This window comes from Bacillus rossius (genome assembly GCF_032445375.1).
Source record: "Bacillus rossius redtenbacheri isolate Brsri chromosome 9 unlocalized genomic scaffold, Brsri_v3 Brsri_v3_scf9_2, whole genome shotgun sequence".
Classification (NCBI taxonomy): Eukaryota; Metazoa; Arthropoda; class Insecta; order Phasmatodea; family Bacillidae; genus Bacillus; species Bacillus rossius.
Window position 1 is genome coordinate 27,622,155 of NW_026962013.1, and position 22,718 is coordinate 27,644,872.

At 36.8% G+C, this 22,718-nt stretch overlaps 1 protein-coding gene across 6 annotated transcripts in view; it reads left to right on the forward strand.

The window, feature by feature from the left end:
- The first annotated feature begins 417 nt into the window (after nucleotides 1–417).
- Nucleotides 418–22,718, forward strand: part of LOC134543328 (uncharacterized) — a 71,499-nt gene continuing 49,198 nt past the window's right edge. For 3 of the 6 annotated variants that reach the window (XM_063388280.1, XM_063388281.1, XM_063388282.1), the window contains exon 1: nucleotides 418–522. In XM_063388280.1, the coding sequence (XP_063244350.1) occupies nucleotides 461–522 (62 nt within the window). In that variant the 5' untranslated portion in view covers nucleotides 418–460. The remainder of the gene's footprint in view (nucleotides 523–22,718) is intronic. The other 3 variants (XM_063388279.1, XR_010076914.1, XR_010076916.1) reach the window with 3 other exon arrangements.

The following is a 22,718-nucleotide window of genomic DNA, read 5'->3' on the forward strand; positions in this document are numbered from 1 at the left end:
ACACAGTGTAACGGAACCATGTGCGTAACAGGACACTTTTTCGTGTGTGCAGCCGGCGTTCATCGATTTATTAGACGTCACGTCAAAAAAATTATCTCTTCTTTACATATAAGTATATATATTTGCTACCCATACGTTCGATTTTGCAGTCCGTTTCAAAGCTCGTTCGTTAGTTTTGTAAATCACCAAGATTTACGCAAAATTATAAACGGGAGATCCCGTTAAGGCGATTTACGGCGTGGCGCAACGCCAAGAACGAACCAGTTGGGTAGTAAATTCATTAGCGAGCTGAGCTCTCGCGAGCCAAGTTACTTCACAACTTTACTGTTCGTGCAACGGGGCACCGCACAGTTGCCGCGAGCGCGGCAAGTTTCGTGTTGGTAACCGTGGCGAAGTCCAGTAGTTGGCAACAGTGATTCACCCTCGGCCCGGCGCAGACGCAGAGTGAAGCTCGGTTAGCATGTGTGTGGTTGCGAGGATTGTATTGGGCTTTTCGTGGCTTCGGCTGGTATGCAGAGCAAGGTAATGTGATAAATATATCATTGTGTGGGGAGCGAATCCGTGGTAGGGAAAACGTTAGTACTTGCAAATATAGTTTATGTAACATGTTACGAATAGTCGGCGGCAATCAAGGTTATTAAAACTCTTAACTTTAATGACTGCAAATCCACTTGACGTGAACAAACACGCTGAATGTAATCATGAAGTGTCTATTGGTTGCTGAAGTCTCAAAGATGAACAATTATACAGATGTTTCATTAAGTTTCATACTATAATAGTAGAACAAAATCAGTTATTAAAATGTGACTTCACATCTCTTGTGAGCAAATTAATTTGACTCGCTCGCGCAGTTAATTCGACACTCGCTGAAGAAGTGACGTTACGCTAACACATACACGCGTTATTTTTTCACCGGCGAATAGCTGCGAAACTCGCATAGCGTAATTTACACTTTAGTTGTGAAGCGTTCGCTTAATTACTTCATAGTGCAAATAGTTGATAATTTTTTTACAAATACAAAAGTATGGTGAACAGTAACTAACAGTAAGTAACTAATTTGAAAGAATCTGTAGGTGGGATTGTAGTATACAATATAATCCCGTGAGTAAAAATATAACCTTAATATCGTGTTCTTTACTATAATATGGAGGTTAGTATATTTTACGATATCCGGGACGTTTAAATCATAGTTTAAAAATAATCACAATTTAAGTATATACAACTGGTGCTGCCAAATATAATAAACAGTGTAGTATGGAATACGATACCGTAAGTAATACGTTATGTATGGTGTTCTAGACTAGAATATGTAGAGGTTAGTTTAAAATACAACACCCGAATGTTTCTTTAGTAAATGTGTTTTGTGCAAACACTCAAAGCCCCGTTTACACGCGCTTAACCCGTAAGAAATTAGCGTTTTTAATGACGTAAGCGCCGCCGTGTTTATGACGCCATCAATAGTTATATGGTCTTACGATACGTAAAATTCCTCATTTAATGACGAATTGTTTTTGTTCAACAGTATTGCATTAGATTTATTGCAAAAGCTATTTTGCACTTGTTTATTTGATTGTCAATTTTGTCACCTTTTTTTTTTTTTCCAAATTAAGTTGCAAGCTGTAAAATGTTAAAGAAATGATTATATCCAAGCAGCAACTTATTAAAATTCAAAAACTTAATCTAAGAGTCATTTTCAAAATAAATATATTCGTACCCATAAAAGTAACTTTTTATATTCAAGTTGCAGTAACGAGTATGTATCGATGGGAAAATCAGTTATATTATGTAGGTCATAATTAACCTACACGGCATGGAGCGAAAATAAATTTACCTATCCCATTATTTTAGAAAATATTATCAAAGAAAACTTCGGGTTTTTTGCTTCCAAAAATTTTAGTTATTCTTCCTGAAAATTTTATTACAATTTTTTTAGTATTACTTTTATTTGTATTATATTATATATTATATTGTTTCATATGTATTCAATTAAGGTCTAATGCACTGTTGTAAATTATGCAGGCCCTACCGTTGTTCTTCTCCTTTAAATTTAAATATTATTTGACTTGTTTATATACAGATTGCGTTTATGAAAGAATGTTATATTTTATATATTGCTCTTTTTAATTATATAAAAACTAAATGTAGGATTTCTCAAGTTATTTTTATTTGTTCATTGTTAAAATTCTTACATTAGTTAAGATACTGCACGTAGATTAAAGATACTAGATGCACTCGCACAAAAGCTTGCTTTTGTGAGTGCTTAATTATCCTGTTTAATTTAGTGAATTTTTGTAAAGGTGTCAAAAAGAGGAAATAAATAATTGTATTATTTTTACAAACTCTTGCATGACATTAAAAAGCTATTTGAAAACACTTTATATACATTTTGTGTCAAAATTTGTGACAAAACATAAAATACTATATAGCTATTGTGACAGATTTCATGAAATATTATTTAAATAATGGCAATTGTGAGAAAATTAAGTTAATAGTATAATGTGTGAGCCAAGCCTTAAAATTTTATCCATACTTAATTTAAATACATAATTGACATGCTAGGAAAGTTACACTTACGTCGTGAGACCTCGGTTCTAACCCGGTTAGGGCAAAAATAAAGAAGGCGACGAATCCTTCTCCCCTAGCAATATATATGCATTAGCATTAGTTTTGGGGTGTCACTCTGTCAGTGGTTTTCATGGAGGAAGGATTCGTCGCCATTTTTAATGACGTGTTTTTTTTATTTAAATTTTATAAAATATTAAAATAATTTTTATTAAATTTTATTTTCCCAAATTTCTAGCAAAATAATTACTTATTTGTAATATGTCTGACGGTTTTTTTAATGGAGTCATGTTTTATTGCAATGTTCTTAGTTTAATTTTTTATTAATTTTAAATTTGTTCCCATTAAAATCGGATAATAATTAAGAATTGTCATTGGCAGCCATAAAGAAAATTGCTGCAGTTACGAAACGATTTAAAATGGTGGCTTTGACATCCTAATGGCCGAGGACTTTAAGCCGCTTTGCGGACTTTTCAAGCCCGTGACATTTTTGAGGACTAAAAACGGTACATTTTTCTCTCAATAATAAGGAATTTTTTATTTTTTATTTTATTTTTGAGATCGAAGGTCATCATCATCCTAAATGGCCGCCGTAACGTCAGAATCCAAGATGGCGGACGGGCACCAGGCATCTCACCCTGAACCCTGTCGCCGGAAGAACTATTATATACCACTCACGACAAATATCTTAATTATAATATTAGCATATTATTTAACAGATTATTAGCTGTATTAATATTTTTAGGAGATTGACCTACAGATAGTTATAGCTTTCTGAATTTGTCTTATTTTTAACTCGTAAACAATCTGCCTTTAAACGTAATTATCTAATATCAATTTGCAAAACGTTTTGGTTGTTCAAGGCTAGTAATGATTTAAAACAGGTTTGAAATCTAAAAAATAACAGTCTTAAAGTGAGCTTCTACAATAATAGTTGCGAACCATGCACCACGGAGTTAAAAGAAAAAAAATTATTATACCTTTATATGCAAATATTCGTCCACTGAGGCTAAAAATACTTTTTTCCCGGGGGATTTCAGCCCTCCCGGCTTATAAAAAGCGGGCCTGCAAGCATGTTTTGCACAAATCCTACTGTTGGGATTGACTCTTTCACACTAACAAACTCTCTCATTTTAGATAAATTTTATTTAACTTAGCCCCCGGTTATTTTTTTGTTTCCACGATATTTACGAAATTTTCTTCCCATCCATAAATATTTATATTTGGAAGTTGGCAATTAATTTATCTGGTAAAATATTCTCTGGTGTCACTGTTTTTTTTTTTTCATTATTTTAATATTTTACGTTAATATACGATTGGATAAGTTTCACGGTACAATTGCTCCCGGGAACAATGTTCCGCAATGATTTATATACATTTTATAAATCGTATATTGGTAATTCTACAGCTTGATGTTTCTCAATGTTTTATATACATATTCAAAATCATGTATTAGTAATTCTACAGCTTTACATTACAAATGCAAACTATTCAATTCTTTATTTTAATATTTTGTTTTAAAATACAACTGAATGCCCAATAAGAAAAAATTACCGTTCCTCATAAATGTTTTATAAATTGTACAATGTTTTTCATGAAGCACTAAGGTGAAATTTTGGGCAACTTAATTTACTTTCTTTGTCAAGCGTAAATTTAATTTGTGGGATATATTGTGCTCGGGCTTTTTATTTATATTGCCATAAGTAGCAATATGACCAAAAAAATCTGATTTAAATAAGGATCGTGATAATACGTTTTGATTACGCTTAACAACTCTTTGCTCAATAATAATGGGCAGAATTTGGTCAGTTCGGTAAAAGAAACGAAGAGGAATACATAATAAATTGGTTAAGTGTTTTTTCTTTTATGGAATTGACTGTTCAAGGAAGGAAATTATAATTCTTGGGTTTCAATTTTTTGGACGTTGCAATACGGTGACGTTGGGGGTCTAAAATTTCTTCAACTAAGAAACCAAGTCCTGAAGGTTCCTACCTCGGTGGTAATAAACGTTCCTAACGAGTCAATGTGAACGTGTCGTCGTAACCATCTATTGATTCATTTTGTATCAACTCATTTTCACGAAATTAAGCGCATTTTTGCCTACGCGTCTTTTCACGCATCGAATTACTATGCATGCACAGTTCAGGCCGTGTTGAATTGACCAATAGGACATTTTGTTTTTAAAAAAAAACGCGTGTAACTCACTGCACGTGATAGAAGTAATTTTTTTTTTCGCAATTCGAACCTCTACTCTTTTAAGTACGTATATATCGTAAGGGCAGAGATAGGGAGAAAGACCATTTTCTAAAAATTAACAAAGCGTAGGATTTTAAGGCTTTCATTTCTTTTTCAGTATTTGAGAGTCTTAACCTTTTTTTGTGTTTATTATAAATGTGATAAAAATTAAATTGAATTAATAAACATGAATTACCAAATTATTACTCATGTAAAAAACTGCTTAGGATATCAAGAATTATTGATCAATGATGGTTAATAAACAGTAAATATTACTCACTGTTGAAATACTCACACCATAAAGAATAACTGCGCGTGTTACTGTTTATTCAAACAATACTACAATTTGGAACACGCCAAATCTCTGAACGAAATATGGAATTCATAACTGGTAGCGCTATCTATGCGGTAAATGCAGGGACTGTCTCAACAGCGCTCTCTACGCTGCTGGTTGAACAAGGAGGGACGCGAGCGCTCTGGTAGCAAATGTAAAATTAAATGCATTCACAGCTGACTATAGGATACCTATGTCTATTTTCTGAAACAAGCGCATGCGCACACTCTGAATTGTTATTTTGTTTATATCTCTCGGATATGTTAAGTGAAATAAGAAGGGGGGGGGGGGGGAGGCGTGGTAAAACGCAAACATTTCTGTGGAGCTGACTGAACAGAGAGGCCACACGACTACCAAAAGCTCTCTCCAGCGGTGGACTGCAGTGGTGCAAGAGGATTCGCTAAAGGGGGGAGGGGGTCAGATGAGAGAAGCTGAAAAGCCTCGCCGAACGGGCTCTATCTACCGCAATCCATTATCGTTTGGATTCCGCCGAACACGCGAACCGAATTAACTGAACCGCGCGTTCAGGAGAGAAGGGAAAAAAAGTTACTAATTAGAAGTGATCACAGCTCGTGCTTTTCATCTCAAAACAAACAGCCATGCTCAACGCAGTAGCGCCGTGTATATATATATAATAAAATTTATTTATTTATTACCGTAGGCATGCCGAGCGACTCGTTTTACAAGACTATTTTTAACGAATTCAAATGTAACCAAAATAATCATATCTTTAATTTGCCATCGTACTCGAAGAACAATTTATTTCATAATTTAACGTAAATAGCAGTCAACACGAACATGCTCGTAAACTTGACGACAGGAAGATTTATTTTTGCACGCCCTTTCTTGTTTGAACTAATTATTTATGTTGCCATTAGAGCAGTTATGAAAAAAAAATTTAAAAGCACATTTTATTCCTCGTAAGCTATTGGTTTTTAGCCTACAAATATAATCGTACATAGTCAGGCAGCATATCAGTCCTTACTTATACTTTTAAAGTTGTTTGCGCGAGCAAAGTTTGATAGTTAACCAATCGAGCTAAGTGTACATGATTCATCAAACTGATTTCACTTACGAGCAATCACTTATTTTATTTGAGTGCACTTCATGACTTGGCAGGCACCGGATCTCCGAAAATGCCGGACTATTGGACGGTATCTCACGCGATCATTAAACACTTTAGTTGTAGAGAGAACACGTCTGTTAACATAGTTTTCGGCAGCAAACACTATATGGAAGGTAAACTGTATAAGGGATTGCTCCCCTTTTTTGGTTTGGTAACCCAGCCCTCTTAGCCTAAGCCCTACCGGCCTGGGGCCCTCGCGGGCTTGGATACGGATACGCCGTATACGCGAAACGGGAGAGGTGTTAGAGATCCGGCTATGTCCACAGGCCGAGGTTACCCATCTCAGCATAGACACCACCTTCACCCCCCCCCCCCCCCCCCGCCACACTCAGCTAACCAGACAATTGGCTGCGTCCTGAGCCCTAAGACGTTATCAGCACTGCTGGCGCCTTCCCCGATCTCCCACGTCACACTGGGACCCCTCAAAACACCCAGTGAACCCGTGGTCCTGTGGAGGTTCTATCGTTCTATCCAAACCTCTCCTAGCTGTCCAGGCTAGTAACCGGTGCTGTGTCGTCGCTCACAACGTTGACTCCGCATCGGGCTAGAGAAACCTTGGAGCCTGGACCAGGAACAACGACGGGCCAAAAACTAAATTTTTATGGTACATTTTTAAGGTTCGTATTTGTACTTGGCGAGTGATCCCGAACAGTTCCGAACATACTGTGCCATTCCTCGCCGGTGCTGGACCATTGGGCATCCCGGACCTTTGTATGCTGGATTATCGGAAGTCTTTTGTACTTGTGTTGAACTTTTTTGTTTCCTTACTAGGATATTTCTGTTCAAATATTTATGCGGTCATATAAATGACACAACTTCCCTACATAATTATAACCGGCGGAATGTCATTTAACAGAAAAGAGACGTGGATAAGTAATTTTAGGTTAAAGGAATTAAAAGTTGTCTTCGACTCTAAAAGACTAAAAATAAGCTCGTGGTATTATCGTAAATTACATTTCTTCTGAATCATGAATTTACTCGTTATTTTTAATAAATTCAAAATAGTCGACGGCATTTTTATGAAAGGGTTGTTAAAAGAAGGTTGTTTAATAGTTTTGAGAACCCTAAAAGAGCAAATTTACATTTTTATACTATCTTTAAATGAGATATTGAAATTCCATGTTACACAGTTTGGAATTAATCTTTTGTATAAAACTTTTCATCGTAAAACTCTTCGAGTTTATTACATCCTTACTAATATTATAAATGCGAAAGTAACTCTGTCTGTCTGTTTCCTTTTCCCGACTGAACGGCTGAACGGATCGTAATGAAATTTGGTAAGGAGATAGATTATATCCTGGGGATGGACATAGGCTATATTTTGTCTAAAAATATAAATTTTAAACGGGTTAAAAAAATTATATCTTAATTTTATGTAATGTGTGTCATAGATATACAAACTGTTAGTGTCATTCCTCTGTCTGCCGAGCAATAGCTTTCAAGCTATTGCGTTACGTTTTGCTATTGTAAGGAACTAAGTAGAGAGTAAGAAAAAAATAAAGATCTTGACAGTTTGTAAAGTCGCCATATTTGTTTCAATTTTCAATACCTTTTTTGTATATTACAATTTAAATTGCAGAAAAAAATCATGTTTCATAGACACACAAATAGTGAGTGTGTGTCATTTCTCTATGTCCACGAGGTCTCGCCGCGTCAATTTTCTCCTTGGGGCGAACCCGTCCGCTTACTTAAATAAACAGCTTTTATCGTTGAATGGTTTCATGATTTATTTCATGAAAATCTGCTCTCATAAAAAAGTTAGTTTTACAGACATTCAATAGGTGTCTCGCTCTCTCTGAAGATCAATCTATAAATCGTTACAAATTTATTTCCTTTATTTTTTTAGTTTGATTTGATACAATATGATTTCACTAAAAATCAATTTCTACCCATTCCTATTTTCATTTCCACATTACGAAGTTTCACTTCTTCCACGCGGAGGGACTCCACGCAATATTTTTGCATGCAATTAAAAACTATTTTTTAATGATGCCAAAGAAGTATAACTTCTCATGCGCGTACCTAAGTACATGCACCCATTTTTTTAATTTAATTTCTTCTATATTTTTTTTCCTCCCTATCTAGGGCACTCATAATTCTTTTAAATTTCACGTGTATGTTTTCAATGTCATTCGAGTTTTACAATTTTTTTTGTCAAATTGGTCATTATTTATACTTTGTTTCATTTTGGAAACATACGTATTTTAGGTATTATGACAAATAAAAAAAATAGTTTCACTAACATTCTTAGGTTTTTATTGTGTGGATAGTTTCAAGTTTAATATTATGTAGGTACATAAATTCTTAAACTTATAAATTTCTTCGAAATTTATTCATTCTATTTGTCAATATTGTTATTTTTTTACAGTACCTACTTATTTTCAAGAAGTTTGGTTTAGTGTTTATAATTTATCTGCTGAGCGTCAAGAGTCTTAGGGCTGCTAAGACCAAAGACCAGAAATATTTATCAATTATGTAATATATTGTTGAAAAATTTGAATTTTACTATTTCAGTAAAGTTGATTTTTTTATAATATTAGAATAGTTACGTGTAATTGCCATCTCCCTTTATTTCATATTAAACATTATGTTTGGTTGAGTGTGAGAATTTTATTTATGTATGCTTTATTTTCATTTAATTTCTTATATATATTCTTACCTACCTACTTCTATTAAATTTCAGGCGGATGTCAACATTGTCATTCCAGTTGTATAAAATTTTTTTGTCAAATTAGTTATTTATACTTTTTGTTTCATTTTGGACTATGTTTTTTTTTACTTAATTAAAAGATTTGTGGTGTGTACAGGGAGTGATATCTCTATTAATTTCTATACTCCTTTGGATAAGCGGAATATTTCCACCACAGTTTTACATATAAACAAATCCTACAAATGTTTTAAACATTATGACAAATAAAAAATAGTTTCACAAACATCCTTAGTTTTTTTTGGTGTGTATAGTTTGAAGTTTAATATTATGTATGTACGTAAATTCTTAAACATACAGTTATTTATTAATTTATTTAGATAATTATTCATAGGTAGGTAGGTAATAAGCTTTCTATTTGTCAATATTGTTATTATGGTAGATAGGAGTACAGTAAATGCCTACATTCTTATATTCCTTTATATCTCTTTCGATTTGGAGTGTTTCCGAGCCATTCGGGGTCCTCGACATCACCCCCCCCCCCCCCCCCCCCAGGTGGTTAAAGCCCCAAAATTTCGAAAGTTTAAAAAATTTTAAAAATCTATCTCTTTCGATTTTAAGTGTTTTCGAGCCATTCAGGGTCCTCGAACCCCCCGCCCCCCTTTGGGAACAAAGCCCCAAAATTTCGACAATTTCAGGAATTTCAAATATCTATTCTTTCGAGATGGAGTGTTCCAAACCATTCGAGGTCCTGAACATCCTACTTTCCGCAAAAGTGAAAGCCCCAAAATTTCCAAATATAATAATACCTATATATAATTGGATGTTGGCATGTATGACGTCGATAAACTCTTACACCGTTTGACCGATCGCCGTGAAAGTTGGCACATCGAAGTGTTTTTATCATGGAGAAGATTTTTATACTAACCATTTTTTTGTAACTCGCCGCTAGATGGCGCTGTAGCGCATCAACTTCTAACCTTTCAACCGATCGCCATGGGTAAACAGAAAACCATAGGTCACAGATACACAAACAGTAATTATGTGTCATTTCTTAATGTCCACCAAACTGGACATATCGCTATCCATTTTGCTGTAACTCGCGGACAATATATCACCCGGTGTTCAGCCCGGGCAAAGCCGGGTACTGCAGCTAGTCATTTATAAATCAGTAAAAATATCTTTATCGTGGAACTCAGGTTATTATTTTGGGAAATATATTTTTTTTTATTGTTTTATGAATTATATAATAGCTTTGGCACAAAAAGGCTACGCACGAATGGTAAGTTTCAATACCTTTAACCTCGTGATATTATATTTTAATTTTTACCTAGGGTTGAAATTAACTTAACTTTTTAAATTTAAAAAAATAAAATAAAATAATAAACCTTTTTTAAAAACTCTTATTTTATTGATCAAAAAAACTTTAATAAATAATAATCAGATTTTTTCTTTATTCGTGAAAATCATAAAACACACACTAAATCACGGATGCAAAATAATTTAGGAAAATACACCTCTTGGCTTCGACGTTTATAAAAACGCCAAAGTGGATAAAGGGAAAATAAGCCCCCAAGCAAGCTTCAATAAAAAAAACAACCATTTGTAGCAGCATCTTTACAGGCCCTTCGGCCAGCTCTGACGCTCGGTGTAAGGGAAAGCTAAACAGAAACTTTCCGGGTTAATTAGATGGCGTAATACGTTCACCATGCCTCGAGTCAGGACTGCATAAAGCGGGATACGCACAACAGTTGGCGTACTCCAAGATAAAATATACCAGTGAAAGGTTACGCCAGTAATACCCGTTTAGTACGGCGTAGATCACATGAGTTTTATTTTTTGTCAATTATAGTTTTTGTTTATCCGTCCTATTTTTAATTTTATGTTTATATTGTGTACGTTTTCTCTGTACGAAATCAGACCACCATTTAAAAAGAGCACACATTGAAAAAAATTAATTATACATTTTTACAGTAGTTTTAAGTGTAGGTTTTTTTCTTAAAAGTATTCCTTTTTTAAGTGATCACTTCTTGGTTTTTATATTTAATGTTTATTTTTATTTGTGAAAGTAATTTTTTTTATCTATGGTTAAGTGTTAAGACAAGGCGGTTTTACTCCTTAACTTCGCCGCATGTAGATATAATAATACTAATAAATAAATAAATATAAATAATTTAACTGCAAGATGGCGAGGGGTTGGTATGTCCGGTTAACTGGTTAGGATCGCCCGGTGATCGCCTGGGAAGACAGCCACGGACGTGGCTGGGCGAGACCGATACTGCAATGGTCCGCCGTTGCCTTCCGTAGTGTGTAGGGTGTCCTGGACCCCGGGAAGGAAATTTTCCACGAGTGAAGAAACGCTCCAGTCAGCGGGAGAATCTAACACGGGGACCCTTGGCTCGCAAAATAGAACAGGGTGTTTCTACAACTCACGAAAGTCACCGAAAATGTAAGGAAACTAAAGGACTCGTCACGAAAGACCCAAAAAAAATGTTTTTAACTAAGCGGCAGTGGTGCTGGGAGTCAAACTTAATAACCAGCAGCCGTTTTCTAACTTTGCATTTTTATTTTTGATGCCTCGCTTCAGTTTATAGTCGTATGTGGAAATTTGTACGTGTCTGCAAATTGAAGAAAATTTTGTATTTTGGTTATGTATGCAGAATTAAAAATCTCTGCATAAGCTCTAAACACTGAGCTAGCAGAACGTACTAATAGTAAGACACAATTATAATACAGAATGTCCATAAAAGAATGTGACAGTTTGAATGTTTTTATAACAGTTTAATTTAGACTATTTACAACAAATCATCAAATTGAAAGAAAAATCACCTAGCGTTTTTTACAAATGTTAAATTTGTGCACCTTTATTTATACGGCACACATCTAACCTAAAGTCCAATTCTTCCCACACTTTGGTTTAACATGTCCGGAGTAATGTAATCAGTAGCCCCTTCAATTCTGTGTCTAAACTCTAGCAAATCATTAGGTAGCAATGAAATGTAGAAACGATCTTTTGTAAAGCCCCAAAGGAAAAAAAAAATCGTATGGAGTTATGTCAGGTGAATGTGGAGGCCAGCGAAAAAGAGCTCTTGTCGACTCAACCATTACTACCAATCCAACTGTCAGGGACTTACGTAGATATAACACTCTCGTACAAAGAGATTACAATGGGGAGGGACTCCGTCCTGTTGCCAAATAAAGTTCACCCTCTACTAATTGGGGAAAGAGCCGTTTTTGCGCTGCAAGCGAAAAAAAAAAAACAAAGCATTACTCGTGCATGCACTTATTTAAGACTGTTGAGTTACTCGTGTCCTGGAACCAACACACCAAAACACTTATACTATACTATTTTAGACTATAAACTATTGTATAACTGGGACATTATTTATTGGACAGACTGTATACTTTTTTAATCACGTGGGAAAACTGCCTATCTTGTAACTTAATTTGTATAATGACGCCATTTGCGAGATTAACACATGAACAGGATCAGTAGAAACCCTTTCTTTAGTCCTACAGTCGCAGGTGGTTTTAAAAGCTCATAATTTTTGGAATATTCTTTAAACTTCAGGAACATTCTGAAAACGTAATGTTTAAAGCTATCTATGTTTTCTAACATATGCCAAAAAAATAAATCAAACATTTTCGCAAATGCCATGCAGCTAAAATGTTTCCAGTTTTTCGTATTAAATTCACCCTACATTTATGTACAATTTATATTTTATTTTTTTTTGATAAAAATGGCATGACCATTGGCTTGAATTAGTTTGGGACTGGAAAAAAAAATTGTGCTGTGTCGCTTGTGAAAACTCCCATGAAAATAACAATTACTTACTCCCATACGCTGAGCACTTAACCAATTTATTTTCATCTCTAACGCTAATATAAGGGTTTCAGTTGTTTATTAAGGCGCCTCCATCCACAATTCGTGCAACCCCTGTGAACGCCGCCAAATTAATTTTTTGTTAGGTAGATGTCTAAGATATACTACCTTTTGTAGCCGTTACCGTGGTGTTTCTTTCGGAATTTTCGTTACATCGTACATAGGCCCCAAAACCATCGTCAACTCAAAAGTTATATATATATATATATATATATATATATATATATATATATATATATAACTTTTATTTAAAACGATAGCTGCCGTAATTTTACACAAATCCCTTCCAAACTGATACATAAAATATAGTAATGGAAAATGTCGGTCGAGTTCGCTAATGGGAAAAATATGACTAAAGGGTTAAATATTGGGAAGGTTTTTTTTTAAAAAACAGAAGAATCACTATAACTTCCATAATATGGCACATATCGCATACGTTTGAAAGTATTATAACCCATAGGAGTAATACCAAAAACTTTTGTTAAAATAAATTTTGGATACGACCAACTATAACTGCAAGGGATTAGAATAAATATCATCCCACCATCGAATCCACTCATTTTGTTTGGAAATCTTATGTTTATTTAAACCGTGCTTCTATAATATTTTTTGAAACGAACCATTTACTGCATGGGGTTGAAAAAAACTTGAGTAGAAATTAAAAAATCTTAATTTCCGTAGCATTTACACTATTAAATTATATACTGGGAAACATTAAAATATTATCTACAACTTCCGTCCAAAATAATTTTTATACGACCTAGGCGTAAAAAAAAACAGGGGTTGTGCCGAAAGGGTAATGATTTTGAGGCTTAGGAAAAATTAATACAGAAAAATATAAACTCGAATTTATTGTAAGTATAGTGAAAGTATTTTTTGTTGTTTTTAAATTACTGTTCGTAAAATTATTTATTCATTTTATTAGCTTTGTGATTCCGTCTGTTTGCACCAAATTTAGATTATTCAAATGACTCAGCGATGTTGCGCACCAGATAATCGATAATGGTGAGCTTTTGACACCGTTCGTCGGAGAGGTTTATAAAAAGCCGTCTGCGCCGATTCATTTTTCAGCGTCGAGCCAGTCAATGTGCGTTAGCGGCCGTCATTTATGCTGTAGCTTCTCGTGATAAAATTTTTATGGCGCCAGAATTCAATAATTAAGTCGTTCACTCCAAAAATTAAGCCTAGGCCTTACCCGCCGTCTTTTTTTTTTTTTTTTTTTTTTTTTAGGTTTTGAATATTTAAATTTTTATGAAGAAATGTTTTAAAAATAACATTATAGAATAACATTTTTTAGGCATCTTCCAGCTTTATAAACTTAATACTTAGACTTAACACCCACAACGCTATTAATCTGACAAAAAAATTATTAAGTTTGGTTACTTGTCTTTTTACGAACGTATGTCAACGTGAAAAACAAATACGATAAAACGCAAAATGTGTCGGTTTTATAGCTGTACATCCGAATAAATTTTCCTAGACGAAAAATATGGCTTCATGAAAATAGAATCCAACCACCCAACTTGTCTGACGAGACAGAACCTGAAGGACTCTGCCTACCCGGGCACACATACGGCGTGCAGAACTTCAGAAAAACTACGCGAATTGAAAAACTTCTGAAGATATCCGAGTGGGATCTGTTTCGAAAATCATTTAAATAATACTCTTGAGGGTTGAAGAGTTGTTCCGCGGTTGGTGAAGCCATGATACCGAACGTGCTTTATTAACGGCTGTGAATTAATTGCGTGGGTTGCTTGATGCGTCGTTTGACGTTGCGCCCCATTACCTAGTTTATAACCCAGGCCCAGACGCAATCAACACTAACACAACGCGGCCGCGGTATTATACAGAACAGTTTTAACTTCACGTAATTCAGACTATCTGCAATCGTACATGGCGATAAACATTTACACAAGCCCGGTATTATTATTATTATTATTATTATTAATTAGATTTCGCTGTGGGTTTTTCACTTTTGTAATATTGTTTTATTTATATAACCGTGATCACTAGATTTAAACGTTCTATTACGTCGTCATTTGATAACGTAATTTAATATATAAGAAAAAATGTGTGTTGATCTAGATTGTGACGAATATGTTTTCTTTTGTTTATCGTGTTCGCGCGATGGAGTTGAGCTACAAACATCGTGACAAACTTTCCGAATGACAAAAACTTTATCCCCGCATTTAATTTTGCCAACCCTGCGCTATTAATGATTTTATTCTGTAAATCTAATGTTTTCCTTGTGATTACACTTTCATAAAGTACAGCCGCATTAATTTTTCGATGGCTAAAACAACCGAAATGAACAAAAGAATGGGGTTGAGTTTATGTCCGTTGCAGCCAGGCCGTTGTGCTAGTTTTTTTGTTATTAGTGCTTATCACAGATGCCGTTACAACTTTTTTCGTTGCCCAGTTCTTAGTTCATTACCCTGTTATGACGTGATCGCTGGACTAACAATTTCGGCTGTAAATGCGTTTCGCTTCAATAACCTAATTTGGGACTTTTCAATTATTTTTATTTATTTTTATAAAATTTTGACTTGTTTGCCAGTATCTTCAACAAATGGGCTTGTCAGTAGCAGGTAATTAAGTGGGAATTCAAATACGTTAGTAAATGAACCATCTATATTCCGATGGTAGGGAAAATAGAACTTTATATAAGCTGGTGCGACGAGCTACAGCTAATCCGCGCGGAATTGCAATGAGAATTAGACGTCCTAGATGTTGTCAGAAGGCGTAACGTATCTCTCTTTGCGATCGCGGATGAACCAGCAGCGCGGGTCTTGAATGTTGCATGTGCTCGGTACAGAGCGGGGGCTCCGGGTAATTGCGTTTGCGTCTCCCGGGAGCAGTTTCGACAACGCCGCTGCTCCGTTGCATTTGCACGTTATAGCTCGCTCACGACCCTGGACTGATGGCGATGTAGACTGCGCGCGCGAGCTGCGCGGCGAAGCAGGTTTTGTGTGGCCCCCGTGACGTTTGACGGCTCGTTAATTCCGCCAGGACAGTTGGAACATTGTGTTGCGGGAAGAAGCATCGGATCAGTCGAGGAAATTTCGTGTCGCCGAATATACTTTGTAAGGAGGGGGATGTTGGTAGCACAGATTAAACACGCGCAGAATTATGTAACAGCCTCTTTAACGTTTTCATAATTTTTACCAGAATGTGTTAAATTAGTTTTATTTTTGTAAGACATATTAGCTCTCGGTATACGGCATTTGGAGGGAGTGATTTCGTGAATGCGACGGAAGTCAAGGAAAGGAAATGTGTTGCAACAACGGTGTGCTGCCATCTGTGATGAATGGCGCAATCCAAAGTTCACAAAGACAAAGGGAAACATTTTAGTATTAAATGTTTGATTAATTCTAACAAGATGAGTTTTATGTTAATATTTTTTTTTTCGAATATCAGTTTCAAAGCCGGGGTTTATTATTTTTTGAAGGGGGGGGGGGGGGGGGGTTCGCTTTTATCGGAGCCGTTTCATTATATAGTTTTAAAATTTGAAAAATGACAAGATTTTTTGGTATTTATAATGCAATTATATGGGTCTCTTGTCAGCCCCACCCAAGGTATTACAAGAAGTAGATCTTGAATTTCGTATGCCTGACACTTAAAATTCGTTACTATGTTTTTCCATTAATTTATACATAGTTTACAGCAAATTCTCTAATATTTATCGCAAGCTTTCGCAGATATTTTTTCAAAGATTTGTCTAACTACTTCCATATATATATATATATATATATATATATATATATATAATAAAACTACAGGAATGTGTGCTGGACATAATCAACCAATAACATTTGTACTTATCAAAAACACCTAGAGGTGGAAGAAATGAAACAATATAACCTTAAGAAATACCGACTTATGTAGGTCATCATATTGTGGATATTTAAAAGCGAAGGAAAAATTAATAGTTAGTAAATAACAAACAGCTATATCATTGTTTATCTGTTAACTTTCAATATCCTAATGTTTGAAATATTTGTGAGGTTTTTTTGGAGCGATAAGAATAGTTTTGATTAAGTTTAACTAACTTCAAAAAGAAAGAAAATATATTCGGGACTTATGAACTATCAAATCTGGCCAGTTATAAATAATTTTTATTCTTTAGTATTCTTGAACTATAAATTTTTTGCAGGTAAGAGCGTCCGGATTGCTGTTAGAAAATGCTGGATGATTCAAAAGGATCACATTCCTTCTAGACGTATCTGCTGCGCTTCGGCCGTTGCGAGGCGGCCCTCAGGGACCATCGGTAAAGGCCACTGGAAACAGCGGCACGTGAAAGAGGAGCGCATCTTGTGTGTCCGCGAAGGAGGATCAAAGGAAGCCCGGAGGGAAAGGAAGTATAAGCCAAAAGAGGCTGCTAGCTCCCATACTGCCATACTGGAACCCCACCACCAAAAAACCAAATCTAGCTGTGGCAAAAAAAAAACAGTAATGAATAAACAGGATAGGTAAAAAGTTTGAAACTGAAATATAAATTTGGGGATTAGGTTCGAGTGTTGAGTTCCGTTCCGTTTCCCGCTGTGTGGAAAATCCAAAAGTTGCATCCTCGGTGGGCAGAGATAGCACAGGATAGTTGGTGAAAATATGACTACAAAACCACAGAAAATCACACGTACATGTTGAGAAGAAAGTACGAGAGAAATTAGCTCCATTTATTTATATCGGGACTACATCCCTTAGTCTCTTAATACACACTTATATAATGGGGGGGGGGGGGGGGGGGGGGGGGAACCGTAGGTCTGAATTTTTCCCGAGGTAACCGAGAGACTGCTCGAAAGGCATTAGTTGGGGCCTAGAGAAGTCTGAGAAGATCGGTAGATTTCTCACGCAGTGCGATATAGAGGCATAGGGGCCTCACTTAGTTGCCGAAATGTGCAATATAGCATACATAGAAAGCATAGAGGTGAGGCCAGTTAGTTTCAACTTTAGCTGACAGAGCACAGCGGTGGTATGGAGAAACGCAGGCTATCGATGGTGTGTCACTTAGATTGACCAACAGGTGTCGTTGCACTGCAGAAAGGCGTGAGATAGCCCACTCCAAAGGTCACTTCGAAAAACATAAGCTGTATCCGAATACATAGGGATGCGTCCACAGCACATAACATCCCTAAATCCCTTAGAAAATGCAGCCACAATGTAAAGGACGCATTTCTAAGAGATGGATAGGATATTTTTCTCTCTAAATCTCTCTATCGCTCTCTCTATTTTGCTGTCTTTTTCTCTCGTTCTCGATTTTGCTTTCTTGTAGTCTCTTGCTGTCTTTCCTTCTCTCTATCTCGAACTGTTTCTCTCTTTCTCTCTCGAATAGTTATATTTCTCTTTTTTATTTCTCGTACTTTCTCTATCTCTATCTTTCTCTCTGCTTTTTTCTCTTTCTCTCCATTTATCTAGCTTTCAATTTCCATTTTTCTTATACTCGCTTTATCGGTTGATTTCATCTTCATCTCATTTCTTTCCACCTTCTCTTGTCTATCTTTCTCACTCTTTCTCCATTTCTCAATTATTATTTTTCCTTCTCTAAAAATTTACTTCTTTTTCACTCGTTCTTCGTTCTTTTGTCTTTTTTTTAATTCCGCTTTTTATTCAATCTTTTTCTTTTATATGGTATTCGTAAATTTCTCTCTTTCACAATCTTTTTCTCTCCGCTAAATCCCTGTGGCCATTCCCTCCCATCATGTAATACGCCCTAGGCATCCGCCCCACATCGGCTACACCCCCACCCCTCCCTCCCCCCTCTTCTTCCTCGCTTCACTGTTTATCCATTCATGCCCCGCCCCCGCGGAGGGACGGCTGCTGAAATATTCAGTCAAAACTCCCGGGTCTTGTTTTCCCTGCAGAGCGCCTGGCTCGCCGCTGGGGAGGGTGTGGGGGTTGCGTGGGAATAAGAGGCATTCGCCCCATCTCTTGTGTGTTTCGAGTGAGCTGTTTTCACACTGTGCGCCCTGGGCTCCGACTCTGCCCGGAGTGGCTGGGGAAAATAAAAAGGCCCAACACTGGTTTGTTGGTAGTTTTTTATTATTATTTAGTGTTCCCTTGACTTTAGTGCTCGCTAGTGCAAAGCCAAGGTGTTGATTGGAGGTCCGTCCGTAGGCGGTTCGCATCCATCCTCCGACATGTATCTAAATACGAAAAATCGAGAGTTATGTATGCAAAATAATTAAGGAAATCGCCCTTTGAACGACAGCGCTTTGTCATCGGTAGTTGGTAGTACGAGAGAAACTGATCTCGAGGTAAGCCTGCCATGCTGCCTCAGTCTGTGTCTAACATTTCATCCTTTTAGTAATTTCAACCAACAATAATTGCCTTTGAAATGCTACGAAAAAATTTTAAGTTGATTTACGATCTAACAGAAAAGTGGTTTTTTTTTTTTGTGCACGCCATAAATCACGATAAATTTTTCGTCCTATTTCATTCCCGTTAATACAATGGCACTAAAGAATATACTATATTTCTCACAAATAAAAAAAAATTCGGCTCAGCCACCAGGCGCAAGTAGATTTCAAAGTAGCGATTGTAAATGCTGAAAAAAAAAATATATATATATATATATATATGCATATATTTCGTTGTTTAGTTTACCATCTTCCGAAAAAGCAAATTCTTTCAAAAACCAAGGTTAGAAAATTAATATTCTGTCAACATTGCGATATAAAAATGTTTCGTGTTTATTTATTATTACATAAATCTTTTAATATTTAATTTTTTTTTAATTTTCAAAATTTAGACCTTTTTTCTGCAGTTTTAACTGCAAATATGCCACCCCGCTTCCCTGAACTTACGTAACACACATACTTCTCTACCTGCATCTCGTATCCCTATTTATAATAATGGTAATTTCTTAGAGACGATCCTCAGCTATAATTAAAAAAAATATATAATAGCACAAAAGGTTTTTTTCTTATATAATACGTGTCCTGATTAATGTAGTTTGATATTTTTCATGTAGCCAACCTAGCATATCCAACCTTTTACACCTATTTATACTCTTTTAAATGCAGATTGCATAACATAACCAAACATTCACGCCATTTTACAGTTTTTCAAATAGGACTCGCTTGATCCAACCAGCTATTCATTCGATCTCAATATTTTTGATGCAGCTAACCAAACCTAACAAACATTCAAATTGAAGGTATGTCATTTTCCGTTGTGTATACTACATCTCACCGACGCCGTCACTTTTTTGAACACTTAAAACGTGAGAAACGCATAAAAACTTTTTCAAAACAGATATAAAGTATCAATATATGTAAGTGTTAACATTTAATAACTTTGAACTTAAAATAGTGCTAAATCTCTCAATGATAAACTTATTTAACGTCAGTACTAAAATACCAGTGGTTTTCTTCTACCAGTACTGAGATTTTATGAGCAAAACTTTTGAAGTAAATGATTTACGGAGACATCAAAGCCGATTAAAGTCAGTATTGTGAATAAATCTGCCTAATATTTATATGTGATAAAGACTCTTGAATTTTCGCCCTTCGTACAGGCAACTCTAGTGTGTTTTGTGAATTATTTTAATTTGAGTCAAAAGCCTTTAATAAAATAATTATATTTTATTCCGGCAGTTCTGTCGTTACAATATTTTTGTCAATTTTTCAACTGATTATTTTTCTTGGATGTAAATAAAATTAAAATATTTTGTGTTATGTGTGTGTTGATTATTTCAAGGCGCCCAATACTCTTACGGCAATGATCATTCACATTAGCCTAATTCGTGTGTTCAGCACTCTGTGATTAGTGCATTAATAATATGACTGTATTGTCAATTGTATTGGAAATAGTGCTGTCGTTATAGGATTAACCACATATATGTAGACCGACATCGCGAAATTAAACAATGTACCTTTCGGTGCGAACAACGAAACCGAAGAATGTAAAACCGGCCGCTTGTGCGCTGCTAAGGGTCGGACTGGCCGGTGGGGGGTCGTTACCACAACGCCGAAATACCATAACGCCGAATGTCGAAATTGACCACAACGCCGACAGCTAGAAAACTGCTGTGTACCACAACGCCGAAATAACAACTGAATGAATTTGTGTGTGTTTCTTAAATGTACCTTAACGCCGAAATACCACAATCAAACCTAACCTTACCTAACCTAACTTAACCTAGCGTAATATAACCTAACCTAACTTATCCTAACTTAACCTAGCCTATCCTAGTCTAACCTATCCTAGTCTAGTCTAACCTAACCTAGCCTAACCTAACCTAGCCAAACCTAACCTAGCCAAACCTAACCTAACCTAACCTAGCCTAACCTAGCCTAACCTAGCCTAACCTAACCTAGCCAAACCTAACCTAGCCTAGCCTAACCTAACCTAGCCTAACCTAGCCTAACCTAGCCTAACCTAGCCTAACCTAGCCTAACCTAGCCTAACCTAGCCTAACCTAGCCTAACCTAGCCTAACCTAGCCTAACCTAACCTAACCTAACCTAACCTAACCTAACCTAACCTAACCTAACCTAACCTAACCTAGCCTAGCCTAGCCTAGCCTAGCCTAACATAATCTAGTCTAACCTAACCTTTGTGGCAGTCCTGCAATGACATTTTTCGGCGTTAGTGTATTTCGGCGTTAGTGTATTTCGGCGTTGTGGTAATTCGGCGTTGTGGTACACAGCAGTTTTCTAGCTGTCAACGTTGTGGTCAATTTGGCATTTCAGCTTTGTGGTATTTCGGCGTTGTGGTGCGTCCCCGCCGGTGGGTCCAACTGTGGGTCACGTGACCACCTCTTGTTCGCTGGCGGCTGAGTGTTCACTCCGCTGCGAGGTGTCAGCAAGCAGCGGCCCGCGAACCACGTGTGACCCGAGGCGCGGTGTGCCGGCACACGTGGTAAGGACGCTCTCGTGAATCCCCTTCAACGATTGCGTGAAATTCTCGCAAGTCCACCAAGGAATCGAAAATTTCGATACCCCGTCAAATTAGGAATATCAATTGATAACTTGCAAACGATATATTTTATTTTTTTATTTTTGCGAATGCACGGGCAGAAGTTAAATGTTTTAACGACGTCTGGAAATAATCCGAGCGGTCGCGCACAGGATGTGCGGTCTGCCCCGGAAGCCGGGCTCGTACGCGTTTATCTCGACCCTTCCGTGCGGGGTGATTAAAACTGCACAACTTTCTCTGTCTCGCGTTAAATTTTCTCCCTCGCGCCTTCTGTCTCTTTCTCTTCTCTTCCCTCTCTCTATCTCAATCTCTCTCTCTCTCTCAATCTCTCTCTCTCTGGATTGCTTCCGGCTCGTAACTCCCGCCAGTAACCGCGAACCCTCCACCCTTCCCGAAAATTCCCCAGTGCGCTTATTCCTCCTTCCCATATATGTTAACTGGTAGCGTCTGTTTCGCGGTGAATCCTAATCCCTTGCTTCCCCACCTCTTCTGCAAGGACACTTCCCCCCCCCCACCCTCATAGGGATATATTACTCATGTCACGAATTATTCCTGGTACCGGAGGCGGCCAGCATGGGTTTAGGGGGGGGGCTGTTTGTGTGAAGGGGAAGGGGTGAAAGCTTGTTCGGTGACAACCCTACCCCCCCCCCCACTCCTTTTCCATCCCCCCTCCACTTGCCGATAAAACAATGCATGACCTTTGCATCCCGCATGTATGTGCCCAGGGTTTTCCCTCTGTCTATGGAGGTTTTACCTGGGCCCAACTTATCTAGTTGTAGTCTAGAATTAAGAGTGAGGGGAGTCATGGCGAAAACGTCTGCCATGGCTGGCCAATCCCCTCCTAGCACATGATGCACGTGACCTTTTCTGCATGGTTAAAAACCCGCATGTTTAGAGCGTATAGGGCTTGCCCTGAGACGCACTTAGTCTTCCCTACCTAGACCCCTCCCTTACACACTTAGTTTTAACTTAGGTTAGGAAAAAAAAAACCGGGCGAATGGACGAAGCCTTGCGCG